Raw genomic sequence first — 20,126 nt, 5'->3', positions numbered from 1 at the left:
ATTAATTAGCTCTTCAGGTTAGAGGATGAATCACAAAGTTTGTATTAATTAAACGTGAAGCTTTTTATCTTGTGTTAAGCAATGTGTGCTTTGCTTGCTCTCAATCGACTGTTAGAAATAGATAAATTCATGAAATTCGTTTGCACTGCAACGTTTACAGCTTTTGTTGCTACAAAGCAGATTTGTGCGAACTGTAATAACAACAATAAAATAAAATTTCAGAGAGCGGATTAAATTAATTTAACAAACGTTGCCATGTAATTTTTATTTTAGTTTTCTCTTTCGGTAGAAGGTGGTGTTTGTGAATTATGAATAATAACAATCAATACCCGCAAACGAATGAATGTAAAATCCAATTTATTTAAACAGAAATTTTCAAATCGGTGTAACAATGATAAAATTCCGAGCTTTGTGGAAATAAATTAACATGTGTATCCACATAGTCTGGATCTGCAAGCGCACCCATTTCACTTATCAAATCTCTTTGATAGTTCAGTTTTTATTGTACCAACAGACAGATCAATAAAAATGCAATTTCATTTCATAGCTCGACCCGGCCCTGTTTCGTCTACGAGTATCGTTGGAATTTCGCATTTAATTAAAGCTCTGAAAACAAAGCTAAACTATTACGTAACCATATTAATATGGAACGAATCCAAAAGTTGTGTTTAGAGACGACGTCTGATATATTTGCGCTAACGAGAAGCCGCCAAATTAATTAGCTCTATAAGTCTGAGTGTCCCAATTAAAAATGAATAACAAAGTGTACAACAGTAAACCGTCGTGTCGCCCTCGAAAAATCCGAATTCTGTACACAACAGACACGTACATACACATGTATGTGTAATTTCATTATGTCCGAGCGGCGGTGAGAGGACACATGCAAAAACATAAAATGAGCTTTTCACTGTCCTCACCAGTCACAGTTTGAAATAGTTGGAGCTTTTTACAAGTGTGACGAGGGTCGGTGAATGTAATCGCGCATTTTTAGTACGACTTTCATTATTGATGACAGCATAATTTTCAGTTAATATAAGAAAATGAATGGCAGTGCGAGTGGGCAATCAGTCCTAGGATTGTATTCGGGATTTTTGGCCGGGAACTTGTCAGGAATCGTAATTTATCATCACGTAGCTCCGGAATTACACCTGCTTTATTGCTTACGTGACAATCCATAATGAACTCATTTATATGTCGATGAAATTTCAAATTAAAGGTAATAATCCCGGAAAAAGACGTGAACAAATCACGTCGACACGGAACACTTCAGCGAGATACAATTTTACGCGGTTCGGAAAGACGAGTCATTAAAAGGGAAAACTCCAGTTTTCCCGAAACAAAGTGCGGAATGAAATCGTGTTTCCGAGGACAGAAGTGGACCCGTCAAATTTTATCTATTTCGTAAACTGCAGATTTTCCTGCAGTGATTTCTGATAAAGCAATCCAATATTAATCCAAGCTTTCTTTCACCCCGTTTTCGTTTGGCACCAAGTCAAAAAAGCTTTACTGCTGAATAATAACTTTTTTCTAATTGATTCGGTTCCAACATCATTACAAAACTACAACTCACTTGGTAACAATTAGAAGTTTTTCTTTGAATAGGTTTCTGAGTTATGTTTGGCCCATTCTCTAAATGAGATCTCCGCGAAAAACTAGTCTTGGTTTAAACACGGGTAGTAAATTGTGAACAAATTACTTTCATTAGCTGAATAAAACATTAAGCTTACCGTGTAGAGCTTTGAGGTAAGCTTTTCCAGCGTTGATCATTTGCCGTGCTCCCGGATTAAACTTATCCAGGATATTCTGAAACAAAATAACAACATTAGTTTTCACATCAAACATCACGTGTTTGTTTCGTTGATTTCATGTAAATTTGCACGATCGTTAAACGAACCTTCACAAAATACTTGAATTTTACAAAAGATATCGTGGGGTAAACATCAATATTGTTCGGTAAAAGTTTCCCCGTATTTTAAGTAGTTAAGAGTTAGCAGACAACATGTCGACCTTATTGCAACGCGTCGCTGCTAGGGGAGCTTGTCCCAATAAAAAGCTCACTATACAGTTTCCTTTCCAGAGCCCTTAATGTAAATCCTTATAAATTGGGTAATTTAGTCCGTAAGTAATTAAAATATAAAAACCTTCTCCTTAATGCCTGGAATTTGTAATTGAGATGAGTTTTTGGGATTCTTTTAAGCTTTTTATCCGGATAATTTGGCAAGTGCCGAATGCACTTTAAGTAAAGTGGGTGGAAACATTTGCATACAAACTTTCGCATCAAAAAACCCAAAGTTAATTCCAAGACGACTGTTCCAAAAGGTCAAATCAGAAGCTCATGATATCACCACTCATACAAGCTGATAAAACAAACGGGATCAAACACAAAGCTTTCATTAAAGCTTCTTTCTCATAAATATTTAAAACTGTGTGCGAAGGCATACAACGTGCTATTTAATAACACGCCAAAAGTGCGGTTAACGCCAGTTAAATGCAAAGCAGGAAGGAAAACTGCGATTGGCCTGCATCGTATAAATGAAAGCTCCTGCTACGCAAGGGGAATGTTTTACATTCGAATTAATTTCGGCGTTTTAGAGAAATTATGGGGAAATGCGACGCGAAAATAAACAAATTTATTTTATACCATTTGTATACACGTACAATGTCCTATCTATTTATTATGCATGGATTGTTCCTGTGATACTGTTTTAACTGCATTTAATTCGCACAGAGAAAAACTTGATAGTGAATTCAGTTAAAATGAACACGAGCAGATTCGACGTTGAGGTCAACCGAAAATTATGACAGAATTATAAACAATTCAATACAAATAATTTAACTATCCATAATTAACATAAACAAGCGTGCTAAATTAACGAAAATCAATAAAAAATTTGACATGGACAATCACTTCCTAAATGTTTATTACACTGCGTCATTTATTGATAAGAAAACATACCAACAAGTTGTACAGTAACCATTACATTGAATAAATAAATATTTAGTTAAGTGGCATAATTTTTTTAGTGAACGTACAGGTTTATAAACACGAATTTGTTATTGAGATGAATCAGAGCCGTTGATGTCACAAAAATGTTTGTTTACGTCTGCTCAAAGTTAATAATGACAAAATTCCATGTTGAAAAACAAACAACGAAGCAACTCCACAATGTAGTGTAAATTTCTAAACAAACCCATTGCTCCAAATTTATGCAACGTTTCATTATTATATTCTGACACTGGGACAATGCTGTGGCAACACAATGCTCTTTTAGTATTCATTAATAAAAACAGGTAAACAAAATTCGCATAACGTGAAACACCGGCCTTCAAAAGCCGCATTTAAGAATTACCCGGGTAGATTAATGATGACATCAGTAATAACGTAAGCATCCATCATTCTTGCAGTCTCCTTTCACCTAACATCGCTGCTATTGTACCAAATTAAAATAATATTCAAATAAATAAAAAACACGTTACGTGAGATCCTTAGCACGTCGCTCCGGGCGTTGAGCATTGCCCGGAGTCGGAAAATGGCAATGCTTCTGCCCATTCCTGATAACGAAATGCCAGACAAGCCGCACGCAATGGGCTCAACTGATAAAAACGCGATTCGTTTTATTTACATGCACGGATACACAGTTACAATTTGGAGTATCGAAAACTACGTACACATCCTAATTTTATCCGGTTTTGAACAGCGTATTGGTGGATCCGATTCGGGAATCTGTTTGTTTAAAGAATAAACAAACCGATATTAATTCCTTTGTTTACTGGGATTGTATGTTTTCAGCCTACAGTAGAATTTAATTAAATTCAAATTATGTTGTGGAGAAGTTGTAACATCTAATACTCGCTGCAAGGGCGAAAATATTGTCTAATTAAGAAAGATCCGACTAAAGCAAAGCCACTGCAGCTTTGCCTGAATAACAATAATAAACAAGATTCTGGTTACCTGGAGCTTGAATCCAGCGTGCTAACTTGCTGAAACTTTAATAAATCACAATTCACAGCTACTTAAAAATACACTCCTCTTTTATGGTAATTTAATTCACCCACACCGGGCAGATGTTCCTTTAGCTGTTACATAAGAGCTTAATATGCTAATAAAAATTATGACAAGGAACTGAAAACAGTGCCATACGCAAAAATTTAATAAAACTTAACAGCAGAGCAGATTTATGCCGCATGTTTTAACCTCATTTGGTTTTAACAAAAAATAATAGTCCGGGTATTTCAGCAAAGGTCAGCCACAAAATCGTATAATTTAAAGCAGGGATACAGCAAAAAAATCTACCAAAATTGTGGTTCTCAAAACAAATTAATCATTGATAATGATAATAACATACATTTTCTTAGGAAAATGTAATAAAATGTTATTAGTTAGATGTGTTTTTAAGTGAGCATAAATCTGATATGAAGGTTAACAATATTCAGAATTACACTTAACCGTAGCCTGGAACCATCAAGATTGTACATTTCTGAAATTTTGAGTCACGATAAAGACGATCCGTTAGGTTTTATTTGAGCTTGGACTGTTTGCAGAAAATTAACATTCCAAAGAGGAGAGATCAAATAGGACGTTGGGTTGGTATGTGGGTTTCTCTTGTTGTTATTATTCAAAAATAATAATGGTAAGTATGGGTATGAATATGTATGTTCTATATGTGTTTAACATTTACATAATGTACTGAAGAACAGTTATTGCTGGTTAATTGTTAGTTAAAATTATAATTAAAAATTCCATCTACCTACCTATCTGCGGAAAAATACTCAAAAGGTTTCATTAGCAATAAAATTTTCTGCTTGACATTTATCTCCACGTTTTTTTCGCTTTGTTAAATACCTACTGGGTAGATATGATGCAAGACAAGTAGGTTAAATTAATTGTTATCAAACTATCGTGCTATTATCATACATTGCGTAATGTGTTCTCTATCAATAAAAGATCATCGTAACTGTTCAACTAAGATCTTGTTACGAAAATATGCAATAGTTGGATGGCTAAATCTACTTTCTAAAGTCATAGAGTTATTTTGCTAGATCAGAAAAAAGTACTTGAGGTTTTTGGTTATGACAGATCATTTATGATGTAACAATAATTTTCTGCACTGATAAATATAAATTTTGTGTTGTATTTAGAATTTTCTTATAACTGAGCATGTAGCAACGAAAGCAGAAAATTAAGGTAATATAATATACCGTGTAAAATAATAAATTCTTATGAGGATTTATGATCCATGTTTCTCAAATTTCCATTGTACTAGAAAACTAGTAAGTAGGTACATTGGTTATGCGTCATTGTAATAATTGTCTGGAGGTTCTTCAATCTCTCTGTTCTTTAGATATTCTTGAAATATTCAGAATTAGAATAAGTACTTTTCTCGAATATTTAAATTTTCCAATATAAAATAAGTAGGAAATTACTTTCTTGAATTTTTCGTGTTTTATAAATTGTTTACATTAACTGTATTCTTTAGAATCACAATATTTTGGATGCTATTTAAAAATCCAGAAATAAAAAAACAGGTAGCAGAACGATCTCACAGGCATGAGAGATCCTGTTTTGCGAAATTACTGATGTCATGTGTGTAACAAATAATCCTCGAGAAAGAATCCGCCATTTAGAGAAATGCTGTTGGTAAACGCGAACAACTCGTATTTTACCGTTAATAAAATGCATATTATATGCCATTTTGGCCGCAGGAAAACTGTGATAAACCTTCACGAATATCAGACAAAAATTCCCGGACGAAAGTCGACCAAGAATTTATTAATAGCCTATGTAAATTCCTAAAGCAAAGCGCAAAAAGTTCCTCCAAACTTAAACAAAAAATGGTGAAGCTAAGATACGATTTTACAAATAATGCAGCCCAAAATTAAAATTTCTGATTGCTCAAAACCTAAAATGATTTTTTACTCAGTTTAGTAGACTAATCTTGGCATCCAAAACCGCAAACGCCTACATATAGGAACCTTCTCACTCATTGCTTGCGATTAAATCACCATCTTGATTCTTGAACAATGACGAAGTTATTCTCCAGTGAAAATGTTCAAAGCATCCATTATATTCAATTGATTTTTTCTGCTCTAAACTTGGGCAAGACCGAATTACCTCTTCACATAACTTAAAAATTGCTTGTTTCTACAGCCCAACAATAAAAGTGTGTCCGTGTGAGAACCTCATAAAATTTCCCCAGCCAATGTAATTAAATTAAGATAGTAAGACAGCGTTCGGTTACTTCTGAATCCTGCTTTATCTACCGGATAAACTCGTCTCTTGGATATTTATTTTTGTGACGCTGCGATCGAGCGTTTTTCATTGGGATTTACTTAATAGTCGTCTTCTAAGCCAAAGAAGGATTGTAGTAAGATGTGATTTTTACTAAATAAGGTTCTCGATAACTAATGGTTTACCGACCCTCATGAAGCTGCCATACGCAGCTTCTACGCTAAGAAAATATATCTTTTACAGACAATACCCATTGTATTGATCACTCTTTCCCAAGATGCACGTACCAAATGATCATGTTTTATATTTGCTGGCTTGACTAGGTATTGTTTATTCATAAGACCTTCGTCTCGTATTCATTATCATTATTGGCGGATTACTGCTTTGTTTGAAACGTGAAAGTTAGGGCGTTGTGAAAAATTACTAGGAAGACGATTTTTCCCGCGTATAAGTTATTTACTGTATTTTAATGATTGCGAGGTTATTAAAATTTATAGCTTCATAATTCTTCGTTCCTGTAATTGTGGTTGATTTTGTGACCTCCTCCGTAATGTTTTCTGCGTGTATTTGATGTAGAGATAATTCAACCTACTTGAGACTCCACAATACCAACACCTACTTTAGTTCTTTTGCCTTGTCACGGTAAAAAAATTCTCGCTTATGTAATGCTTGAGTTCACCTCACAAGAACAATAGTCTTAATATAACTTACAACGTAAAATGTATCAAACTTTGCAAAACTCGATTGAGTAACATTCAATCCATTAAAATATAATTACAACTTGGAACAGGTTAGAATGACCTGTGAACTCCGTGCGTATGTTATGCAACAATCGAATAAAATTCTCGAGACTCTGAGAATGCGTCCACAACAAGTGGGTGCAGCCACAATATCCACAGAATTACAAATCGAGTGGGATTTGATCTGAATTTTTCATTATCGTTTTTGTGCGAGAATTATGAACCTGTGCCTTAACTTACCGTTGATATCTCCACGCGCTCTGTATAACAAACAAGCTGTTCTCGGTAATTGATTTATATTTTTCCCGGTCACGCGAATTTCTTGTAATTTACTTAAACGCAATTACACATAATTGCCGTAATAATTATGGAAATGCTCTCACGATCAAAATTCAAATTTGTGCATATGTTCATCGCATCTGTGTTGTTATCCAGATGTAAAACATGAGTAATTGCGTCAAAAGCTTTGTACAGCTTTTGCGTGAAAAATTCAGAGTTATTACACGTTACACAACATGCAAATGATGCCACGCATAAAACCACAATTACACTAATGCAAGAATAAGTCGCTGTTGGCATTTCAACGTAACTATCGCATTTTTCTGAAAGTTTTAATTACCACGACTCTATCCTAACCGAGTTTGGCGTTTGCTGCTGATCGCAACTTTAAACCGGCACGTTTTTTATTATTAATGAAACCGCATTTGCTTGTTTATGGAGGGCATAAAAATGAAACGTGAGTAGTGAAGACATCGCCACATTACATTTTTATTTATCTTGCGCTCAAGTTTTATCCCTCCATCAGATTTCTTTGTCTTACGAATATTTCGCTGGGATTAAGGAAGGTTCCCAACACATAAACAATGTGTAGATTATCGAGTTTAAACGAAAAAGTTTTAATGATTTCTAAATGAGGAAAGTTGGAAAAACGCATCTTTTATTAAATTTTCTTCTACATTTCAGAGACAGATTTTAATTGGATTGATTGAGGTGAAGAATGCGGTTTTATTGATCCCTGTTTTGACAACACGCAATTTTTGTATGCTTGATAATTGGCGTGTTGACTTCGTTACGACATTCTTTCTGCTTTTTTTAGCACGCTGAAAGGAAAATACAACCGCGAGTTTATACATTTTTATGCTTTGCATATTTAACCTTTCACTCTTCATTGAACGACATTTTTATTCGTCCAGACAATGTAATTAGAGGCCGACTTTTTTGACTGTGAGCACGGATACCATATTTTAAGCCCCAAGACTTGACAACAGAATAACCTCTTAACAAAGAGTCGAGAAGTATTTATTGGGGGCTTAATGAAGCAAACGCATTATCTCCGTGCACCGAGCCTATAAAACACCTGAATCATATAAATTTAACGTGTTTGTGTGAAGTTATATTGTTTAATTAATTTTGCCATCTGTTACTTATAAACAATTAATTTTGATGAGACATAAAATATGAGTTCTGCTCATTGCAATATTAATTTATGACAGCTGTGGGCATTCAGACCAGACTTTGGCGTAGTCGAGTGTATCAATGGCTAAATAAACATTTTTTGCAGTAATGTTCCGCCCCGTGCCGCTCCCTTTAAAACATGATTGCTTTCTAATAAAAAAGTCGCCGCAATCATTGTCTGGAAGCTTTCTTCAGGTGGTGTAAGAGTAAATCGATGTGTGGATATAAAAAACTCTGCAGAATTTACAATGCAGCTAATTTAGAAAAATTCTCGTATCGGCTCAACTTTCCAACAAATTGGTTTCTCTTGATAAATTTTCTAAAGAAAAATAAAGATTTGTAATCGTTAAAGTTTCTAGATGTTAATATTGGGCTTTCTTTTAAAGAGTCGTGCACATTGCTGTGGGTGATAACGATAACTAAATAGTTTAAACTTTGTACATAATTTTATTTGCAACTTTCTCGGTTCTAATCGCATTCCTGGCTTCCATGAAATGTCAGAACCATGCTAACCAAGAAGTTTAGACTCTGAGAAAAAAAAATATTTGCGTTTAATTTCCTAAAATACATTTCAAATTCCGAGTCAAAACATTACGAATTTGCAGTTTTTTGTATAATTTTGAAGTCTAACGATCAATTTTAGTTGAAGAAGATTTATTTTAAAGCTAGAAGATCGCTCTCTAGATATGGCTATTTTCAACCAATTACAACCATAGTTTACAAAAATAAAGGCTCTTGAATTTATTAGATGTAGCGATTTTCAACCTATTCCAACTATAGATTTCGAAATTAAAGCCTTTCGAATTTAATATTGTCAAATTTCGACTGAAAAAATGACAAATTTGCAAATTTTTCGTTGAGTTGTGTTAACCTTAACTTTAACTAAAACTAAACGTTATTTTTTCTGCACATAATTTACCGATTAAAAAAGAAGCAATTTTAGAAATCAGTAGGATTTGAAAAGGATATAAGCTAGATACCTGTCAATTTTGACTAATAATATTTTTTATTTAAATTTGCCGCCTACAAAAAATTCTCTGCCGGAAAAATGAGGTTTAGATTTGTGATAGCTTAAAAGTAAATGTGCGTATAACTTATTTTATTTTTTACACTTGCAAATTTTATTAGAGACAATTATATAGGTGCATTCCGCGCACAATATAAAGCCTTATAAAGAAGTCAAGCCATTTTATACCTGTCATGTAGTTTATTACATGCAATCTAAAGCGTAATAAAACATTATAAATCTTAAAACGATGTTTTAACAAAGTAATAAAAATATTTCCGTAATGAAAACAGTAAAAGTTTAGGTAAAAGTAAAATCATTGCACGGTAATAAAATATAAATAACTTGTAATAAATCGGCGTTATTTGTAACTACATTTCCGCTTTGTTCTTTCTACTTCATTATGATAGATCTTTATATTTCCCAGACAACTCGGTTGGTAAGAATTCCGAGCATCACTAGAAGAGCACAAACCCATTTACAAAAGCAACCAAAAGGGGTTGCTTCACAACTGAGGTGAACATAACACACATAAAATTCAACAAACAATTCAGACCTCAATGCACCGAGATAACCCGCAAAACTCATGTTAACCACATAAAAAGTCCTGCAGGAGCAAACTCAATTGTATTCCGCCCGGAAAATATTTCCGGAGATATCAGACTCCTGAAACCGGCAAAGCAATTTGTCGTGTTAAAAAGAAGCTTGTTTCAGTTAGAATCAAATGGGAGGTTTAGGAATGTATTAAAAGTCATGGTCTCTATTAATATTAGAATTCATATGCAAATGAGACTCCAATGAACCAGTGATGGAATGTTTACTACTATATTAGCGGTTTGTTAAAAAATTACCCTTGTTGGGTATAATTTAGCATTTGACAGCAAAGTTAAATTTGCAGAATAAAGCGAACGGCGAAGTCATTAATTTGTTAAATCCTTGAACGTTCAAACTGTCGATTTTTGTCGATCCGAATTTTGTTGCACAATATGTTTGAAATCCAAACGGTGTGTTATTAGTTTTAACCGCATCATGGAATCAACTCAAAGCACATGATTCGTTTCAATTTTCAGGCTATTTAATTATAACTTTGAATAGTCATCGTGGCACTATGATTTTAAGCTTTTTAATTAAAACTTATCCGATAATTATTTCGCGTTTCTCTTGACCCTTCTGATGGTTGCCCAACGTAAATAACATCTTCATTTAGAAGTCAATTAATGCGCAATAAAACGTGGGTGAGTTTCGTAAAACAATTCGTACGTTTACAAGATAATTGTAGGTTGCAAGCAGTGTTAATTCAACGCATAAATTTATAAACAAAGATTCGTTCCATTGACCAACATTATCCTCTGTTTATCCCGTTTGAGAGCGTGGTCGTGATCTTATTGACCCACATCGATAGTCTTGATTTCCTACACAACTCCAAGAATTGCATGTAAGCCCATCATACAAACCTACAAACAAGGAATATGGCCATCAATCCTGCTGCGTGGGAAGAAAGTTAAATTTTATTATCACGCAAATCTCGTTTCAACGGTGATATTTCACCGGTTCACGCTGCACTGACTAATGCGACATAATACATCTATGACATATTCGCCAAAACTCATCCAATCGGTAAATAAAGTTTGTACAAAGAAACACGTAACAAAAACGAACAGAATGTTTCCGATTCAACGAACTCGTCGATGTCGGTCTGAATACAAACAGAAACCAAGTGAAAGGAGACGGAATGCCAACATGTTTTGTCGTATAAAAAGTGAATTTTTCACACTCCTTTGTCATTTTTTATTGTTTCATGTTTCAAATTTACAGTTAGAAAACACGGAAAGAGGCGAAACTCCCATTTGACAATTGCAAAAACAACGGCTCTTCCGGGTACACTCGCGCAGATAAAATCGATATCAATTAGCTTGATAACCTTTATTTTTGCTTAACTTTGATACTAAACCTGTCTGTTTGTCCTTTACAAACCACTCAATGGTTTTCGTCACCGAAGGAGAATAAGCGGAGGTGACAGAAGTGGAACAATTAGAAGGGACCACATTCTGCTGTATAATGTTAAGTTGCACTTTTTGAGGTGTCGGAATAGGCAGTGCATTCCGTGGGCTGTTCCATTTGTGGTTGAAAAATTATGTCAGTATTAACAGCGTTTAATGCGATGATTAGACACATTATATCGACAAAGAAAATTATTAAAAGATCAATGAAATCATCACTTAAGAATCTGTGCCAAAGATAAAGTCGAATCAGAAACGTCTTCAAGAAAGTTTCTTCTTATTATTGTTACTCATTCATTCAAATGAGTCCTGAGGGAGATTTTGTGCTCCAAGGACCTCTAGAATCTCCAAAGTACCAAGTCCTTCTTTAAATCTAATAATATCCACAATCCAAAATTCTGAAAAAAATCGGTCCAATCCTTGCAAATTCTATAATTTAAAAAAAAAACTGTTTGCAAAAACGTTTAATTAACTCTTTTCATCTTAACACTCTCAGTTTTCGGAGTTCAGAAAGAAGTTCTACTAGAAATCCTACTTTTTAACAACAGAATCTTTAAACTTTTAAGAAGTCTGAGATTTACTAAAATTTCCAACTTCTGAAGCGCATTCGTCCTAAATCCTCCAACTCCCGTCATCTCGATGAACAGGTTTATGCAGCAGTTTTAGCCGCAGTTTACCCAAAATTATACTAACAGATCATGAACAGTTTTGCTAGCAACGCAAATAGTGTTGAAACAGACAAATTGTGAGCTCGGCCAAGATCAGTGTTAAGCCACCGCAATAACCTAATTGTTACCTGATGACCCGATCGTTTGTTTGCATGTCTGAAAAACCTCGACTACGCTGTTATTACTTGTTCTGCCAGTGAAGAAACTCTTAAATAACGACGATACACATAATGGTGTCCTGGAGCTCCTCGATGATGCAAACACCTGTAAGCTCAAGTTACACCACCAATTTTTCTCACAATGGCGCCTTCATTCTTTTGAATAGACTTAATTAAAGTTCTAATGACCATTAAATCTGCGTAGCATAACGAAGGTCACAACCTGTCAGATTTTCATTTTCGGTTGTTTGCATGGAATCAATACTCGATTGGCGGATAATAGCATATTAATATCTCTGATCTGAATCACAATCGTACCTCCGGAGTAAGGTTAGAACAATTTACATGTTAATAGCAAATTACATTCCAAATTCGGATTGCACTAGATCCTTTTACTTTTTCGCACAAAAATGTATTACATCTAACAGTGACGTTCGTTTTATTTATTTAACCTTTCAACGAGCCTCCAGCGAGTCGTAAAATGAAAGTAATTTTTTCAGCGTAATTGCAAGAGATAAATAATAATACAAAAAGAGAATTTTCACAGATTTCGCCTTGGAGGTTCAAAAGCAATTAGTACAATTGCAGTCCTGTAATTATAAAGATTCTTTCACAAGGTGAACAAATATAGATCTACAGATTCTACACATATTAGCCTTGATGATGTTATCGATTCATATTCAGTTTTTGCCGCTTCGGAGATTCTGCAATGCGAAAAAAACATCATGTAAGGATCCGCGCATCCTTCCGAATTGTAAAAATGTTTTATGGAGGTCGTAAATTATTGGAGTAGTAAAGTGTATGAAAATTTCCTGAAGGAACCTCTTCTTCACTATTCGAATTGTCGCCCTTTTTTGAATAACTGTCAAGCGACGACTTAATTACTGTCATTTAAATTAGATGTTTTGCTTCCTAGCATCTTAACGGTGAATCAATTTTTTGCTCGTTCTGCTATAAGCTTGAATGCTTCGGAAATTCGACACCGAATGGGGTCGATGGTCCGAAGACTATCTCAAATATGTAGGTAATCGTAAATGTCCCCATGTTGTCCACTTTTTGCCATGTAATCTATCCGCAGCTTTAATCATATTTTTTTATTTTATTTCTCAAGACCGGTAGTACAAGTATATTCAGAATATTGGTTTCGTCCCGTTCCGCGCATTCAGTTTTATCATCGACTATAAACGTGCGTTTTTATTACGAAAGAAGGGTCATATCGTTTCGTTTGCGGTTTTCAAAATATCCTCAAATTGCGGGTAATTAGATGACGTCCGAAAATCCGACAACTTAATCTGCGGTAAATCAATCGAGCACAACCAAGCTCAGCATTTCTTACTTATTAAATTGGTAAAAAAGGAGGCTCAGTTTGCGCAAAGCTACGAAAATAAAACACAATAATTGTCAATTAGCGCTAATGAAGCTGATCATCACCAACTTTAATGTGATTAATAGTTCTCCTTGCAAAATCGATTCCCATAAAGCAGAATTAAGTAAAAGTGTTACTTAGAAATTGTAAAATCGAAATCCGTTGACACAGTTATGTTGGTACTTTCATCAAATCTTCATAAAGACCCACTTTCGGACAAATTTTACCTGATTAGAGGGTTCGGACACGACTTCAAACTCTCGTTTCTCTCAAAAAAATTGTGTTAAGAAAGTTACCGCGGGAGTTGTTACAATGACCTTATCTTTGTGGCCAAAAAAAGACATGCTTTATTAAATTGTTTTGTGGATAGTAAAATTTAACTTTCCCACGATTGTGCATCGTTTGAAGATCTCTGGTGAAGAAGATTTGTCGGTCAGGGCTAAAAGCTATTCTTAAAAAAATGGTTTTCACCTAGAAAAACGGATGCAGTTTCCCAAAAAACAAACAATTTCTGCATACAATCTCGGTAATTAAAATCGATAGATAAATTCAATGATTTACATATTTTTCGTTGCTTGGTTGCACCCTGCATATTCATGTAGTTTCTTCTAACCAAAAAAATTCAACATGGTCGCTCCTTCGTCAGCTCGGAATACATTAAGATAAATTTGTAAATAATAGAAACTTATCTCATCGTTACTAATCTCGAATTATTCACGTTATATACAAGTAACTTTTACTTTTCAATTATCCCGTTAGACTTAACAACATTTACATGTAGCACGATACAATTTTTGATTTGAATGCATCAGCCAACATCATTAATACTAACACATTACATCACCAACAGTTTCGTGAATATCACTGAATGATTTCACTGATGGAATTAAATGATATGACCACCTCGAATTTCAACATCGTATATTTTCCTCCCGACAGGGATTTTCATGCAAAACAAAGTGATAAGTTCTACAGTTTATTGACACAAACTTACCAATTAAATTAAATTTTGATTGGTATCAAAATTCAGACCCTTTGTGATTAATTAAAATTAATATTTACCTGGGGATCAAGTGTCGTGTCAAAATATTTATTAATAAAAATTGTCTGAACAATATTTGTAATTTTTAGTCCTAAAATGTACATGATATCATCGGCTATTCGTGCATGAACAGTTAAACGGGCCACGTCAAAATATGCAAACGTACACTGAAACCAAAATTCCTAACGGTACAATTGGAAAAAATTTAATTAAATGCTTGCATCATTTTATCATCAAATTCGAGCCCGTTCCATCAAAATCGGCTTCTTCTGCAGTGGTATCTTAACATTCCGGTTTACTGAACATCCAAACATCATTAAGACGATATCTTTGAGACAGTAAATTTTCCTCCTAATGAAATCGTAAATTATTTTTAAATTTTCCAATGGCGTACGTGTGAGATATAAGACAAGAATTAATTTTTCTATTCCCAAGAATGTTAATGTTTGCGATAACAAAGAATTCGGTTGTAACCAGTTCGATGAAAATCCAATCAATTACCGAAAGCGACCGATGCTTTGACGCTCTCCCTCCGAATTTTCCATAAAAACTGTGTAAATCACGATAATTTGCTTCTGGGGCACTAATTAAATTATCAGTGTCATTATCCCAACCTCGGTACACACATCGATCATTCCTCGTTGGGAATAAATTTTCATTTTTATTATCCTTATCACGTCTTGGCACAACTCATTAGAGCGATGATCCTTTAAAGGAGAGCAAACTTGAGAATAAATCATAGTCGTGTTCACGAGTTGGAAATTGCGAAGAAATCTTTCAGGTACACACTTTTACAAGACTCGAGTTTTGTTCAAATTTTCGGTAATTGAGTTAAGAAAGTGTGAAATGTTATGCTGGAATTTCGCAGCGTTCGAACGATTACATGCCCCTGCGAGTTTTTTAAGGCTTCCCGAGAGTTTTAATTCAATTACTGTAGATTATAAAACGAGCTTATGTAATTTCAGGGAAATTTCTGCAAGTACAAGATTAAAGGAGCTACTTTTTCTAAGAGCTTTCCAAGTTGGCAGTGCCACCCGCTTTGGAAACCGCGAAGAGTTATGTCGCAGCAGTCAAATCAAGAAGACTTAAAATTATTGATGACGCTTTATAACAATTGGCGATAAATAACACGGGACATGTTTCTCACTTGAAAACATAATTTAATACACTTATTACTCAACGTGACAAGCCCACGTTGTCAACGGAAAAAATCACGACAGGGTTTTATGCTTGCTTGAAGTCTTTCAAACACAACAGAACAAGCCTAAATTGAGTGTGTCTTCGAGGAGTTGGAAGGTGCCCATTGAATGAGGGCCTGATTACCTCACCGATATTAGAAGGGAACGAGTATGTTTATAAAGTGGATACTTAAGAGTCTTTAAGAACTGAAGAATCGCTTCAGACGCGCCATGGATTGGTGCCTCTTCAGGAAATTATTAATGAGACTTCCGCATGAAACTTCAATTAACTTGAAACTAAGTTGTTTCAGCTTACGTGATACATTGCGATTCAAAGAGTAATTATTTGAAGCAGCTCCAGTGTAACAATGTCAAATTACCGCACTCCAAATCAGCAAACACGTCATTAAACACGGAACTCGAAAAATTCTCCTCCTTGTAGTGTAAAATCTCGATTTTAGGAAAGTTGAAAAGAGTCGTTTGCCCGTCACCCCCGAAGAAGCCATCTTATTCAGAAAACCCTTTCGTCCTAACTCAATTCGATTGAACTAATTACAGGGAACAATCCCACTCACCTTGTAAATTCCATCAACGAGTTTGATGAGTTCTTCAGTCTCCATGTCGAAGCAGTTTTACGACAGTGTTCAAAGAGCGAATTTAGTGGCGTTCAGGGTTCATGTCACTCTCCGAATCTCTCGGAGTCGGCCCCAAATTTAAAATCACTGCTGTTTACGGCAATTTGTTTGAAGGTCTATCCGATATACACACAGTCTGTTTAATTGCATGGAGAAAATTGTGGAAATTCCCGGCTCAAACTGTCTCTCTAACGAAGATTGAGGTCCGTGCTCGATCCGGTACAAATCTGTAACCAAATAAATTAATTTAGCGTTAAACAATATCGAGTTTCAGTCGGGACGACATTTTTATGTGATTTTCAGTAGATTGAGTCGGGTTGGTGCACAATGTGAAAATCGGTTTAACTTTCATAGGGCGGAACGGCGACGTGGTCAAGACCGCTTTCGTTGAAGACAGCCTTCAATTATTGCGATAATCTGAGAGTTTACCAGTAAATTATTTAGGTCTTTGAGAACCTCAACTTTCTAAACTATGAGAGTCGCAATTTCGGGTCAAGACGTTCAATAATTGAATGAATTGCAAAACGCTTCTCGATCATTACCGGATTTTCCGGCGGAAAAACAAACCATGTAAACAGTTCTGGCAACTTCTTTGTGCACTGGCAGCTGATATGAGATGTATTAATGGATCAGCGGAGTTTTCCTCCAAATTAATTTCATGTCTACAGTTTTCCCGAGACAATGCAAACGTTTAATACATAGCAACTAATTAGTCCAATTCCCCCGCTTTTATTGCACTTCTAGTTTAAATGGAGTTACTTCTCTCTTAAAACTCGTATTAATCAAATTAAAGAAGAAGATTCAGTTAACCCAGCGTTATCTTATTCTGTAGGAAATTGACTGAGGTGCGGGCGTAGTTTTAAAACAGCAAACTTTGTTAGCTTTGTGCAATAATTTTTCAAATTTGCATGCGGAACATATTTTGGAGCGAAACCAACGATTCTTAAATTTAACATTTAAATTAGCTCCAACTTTTTCACTTTTTCGCAAACACAATTTACTGCAAGTAAATGAATCCGTGGGCTCAGAGACCGTTGTAATCGACTTTATGTCGGAATAGTTCCTGTAATGTTTCAAGTTATTTTGATAATGTTTTAAACTTTCTTAATACTTTTAAAAGAGCCCATTCACTAGAGAACTTCAGATTTTCTTATAAAGGGAAAAGTCAGCATCGCAGGGGTTTAGTGGTTATTTTCCTTACTCTATTACTTAAAATTCAGGGTACGTTTCTTATGGAATTGCCTGTTTGATCTCAATATTTACAAGGATTTCCCAATACACTATTTCAACCCTCTATAATAATGTTGCTCTACTTTTGTCTACGCAATCGGAAATTCTAGAAGCGAGAAGCGAGTTAATTAGGGATTCAGTATTGTGCAAAATAGTGTAAAAAATCTGCTCAAAAGCTCGTTAGCTTGATGATTAGTTTACCGTCAGATTTATTAATGAAACAGAATCTTCATTAGCCCGCTGTTTTCTGTATTGTCAATAAATTTCTCGTGATGGAACGACCAAGTAAACTACAAATGTTCCATTCGTCATCAAAGCATTTCAGTTATTTGTTGAAGATGCTAATGCATAATTAAATATTTAATTGTCTTTTTTATGTCGTGTCTTCCAAGAAAACAGATTTCTTTATCTTGACATTTACGAGATGCGGTTAATTTTGTGTGACCTAAAATTTACAAACAAAGCAAATACAAGTCTGCACATTATTGCCCCAACAGCAGTAATCAGCTCTTATTAAACAGAAAGCAAAAAAATTCGCAGACACAAATATGACCCGCAAAAACTCCTGTTATTGCAAATATTTCTCCACTTTGCAGACATGACAAACTGATCGAAACTCGATTTTAGCAGTAGCAGGTAAAGCGTGAAATTGCGCCGTTGCTCTATCTAAATTTTTAACACAACAAAGATAAATGCCGGTTCTCTTCCAACCAGTGAAAAATGAAATAAAATCCCACTTTTAGAAACTAAAAAATATCGATCACAAATCTCGTCTGAAATACTACTGTTCTACTGTCTGTTCCATCCAGATTTACTAGCACAGTTTCCCGAATACATCAATTTCGCATTAAAATCATAATTTATCTCCAAGATATTCTCGTAAATTACAAGGTTTGTTTGAAGTTGAACTATACGTCGAACGCCAACAATCTCATTTACACGATACATCACGCACATGAAACTGGATTATCTAAAAGATTTGAACTCTGAAATATCACTTGGTTCAAAGAGATGTAATCAACTAGAAAATCAGGAACTGACGTATTTACAGGGCTAATTCGATTGTGTTTACAGCTATGCTCCAACCGATAACTAAATTGTCAATTAAATACATAATTATCAGTTAATAAGTTTGCAATTTGAATTGATTTCCTTTGTGTATTGTTCGGAGGCGCAACTTTTCCCGGCTAAAGAAAGAAAGAAAGCTGCTATTCTAAACTAACAATAACGTAGTATCAAACGACAGATGCACAGCAAAAGAGGATTAAAAAACACAATTTCACGCTAACGTTAAATTATTCCCCAGAGAGCCAAATGGAATAAAATCAATAATGTGTAATACACCTAATTATTGCAGTTTCTCGATTTAAAGTTTAATTAAACTGATATTGCTCGAATTCGATGTTTGCAATCACACTGTCATAGCGAAAATAATTGCCCCAAACACGAATACCCGGTGTTGGGTTATTAATAAATGAGTACACTCAGCTGGTGCATTACAGAGCTATCGAAATGTTAAGAGTTGATAGCTGTAGGTCAGACGGACACCGCTCGTGGATTCCAGCAACTTTTACTTAATGCCAGTGCAAATGTGAAACTGGCTTTGCATGAATACTTACTCCAAAGTATTTGCATAATTTCTAAATGTCACGACAATTCACATGCAAAGTTGCACTTCTGCAGTTTGCCAAATTATCCTCCTAATAATCCTATCATTGTTAAAGTGCATATCCTGTGAAAACAAACTCTACATGTGCAGAATTTTATTTCCAGTTGTAACTTTTTACAACGTCGTGGACAGTCATTTCCATATTTATTGTCCATTTGGGCAACCGACGTCGCGAAGGAAGTAGCAAGAAATTAGATTAGTCCTCTTCTCGGAGAATTCGGTTTCCTGATCTTTTGTGCGAAGCGATTAAAATTCATATTTCTAAAGCACTCCAGACAAGAGTACCTGCATTGATATTCCAACTAGTTTAAGTGGAATCGTCGTGATTGAGAATGCAAATATGTCCGCAGCAACTTCTTCAAATATGCAAGAGTACAATAAATCTCGTCTTTTACAGCAATTCTGATCTCACGATCTAAATTTCTCAAGGCGCTCGTTATGAATATTAGATAATAATCCAGAAGCATTTCATAAATTGAATAACGCGTCTTATATCATAAAATCATAAGTCATAAGAATTTTGTTATACTAAAGATTTACTATGAGAAAAAGCGACTGTGACTTTAAGATCTACATAGTTGATACGCGTCGATTCTTTTTGTTAACTTTCACAAGTCCCATTGAAACGTATGGAAATAAAAAATCCCATGAGAAAATTGCGAGCTCTTCGAAAAAAACGAATTTTGTATGAATTAATTTAAATATGCTTAAAATAAGCAAAAAATTCTTATTAGAATTCAAATACAGCCA

The 20,126-nt window shown here is 34.8% G+C and overlaps 1 protein-coding gene across 2 annotated transcripts in view; it reads right to left on the bottom strand.

The window, feature by feature from the left end:
- The window catches only part of IRSp53 (Insulin receptor substrate 53 kDa), a 67,529-nt gene that overhangs the window by 28,774 nt on the left and 18,629 nt on the right, over positions 1–20,126 (bottom strand). For both annotated transcript variants that reach the window (XM_088050871.1, XM_088050870.1), the window contains exons 2-3: positions 16,418–16,704; positions 1,728–1,803 (exon numbers count right to left, since the gene is read on the bottom strand). In XM_088050871.1, the coding sequence (XP_087906997.1) occupies positions 1,728–1,803; positions 16,418–16,462 (121 nt within the window). In that variant the 5' untranslated portion in view covers positions 16,463–16,704. The remainder of the gene's footprint in view (positions 1–1,727; positions 1,804–16,417; positions 16,705–20,126) is intronic.

The sequence above is a fragment of the Gnatocerus cornutus genome, chromosome 2, assembly GCF_029298725.1.
Source record: "Gnatocerus cornutus isolate USDA-ARS CGAHR chromosome 2, icGnaCorn1.1, whole genome shotgun sequence".
NCBI lineage: Eukaryota > Metazoa > Arthropoda > Insecta > Coleoptera > Tenebrionidae > Gnatocerus > Gnatocerus cornutus.
The sequence above is the reverse complement of the archived record's forward strand: the minus strand, read 5'-3'. Positions and strand labels throughout refer to the sequence as shown.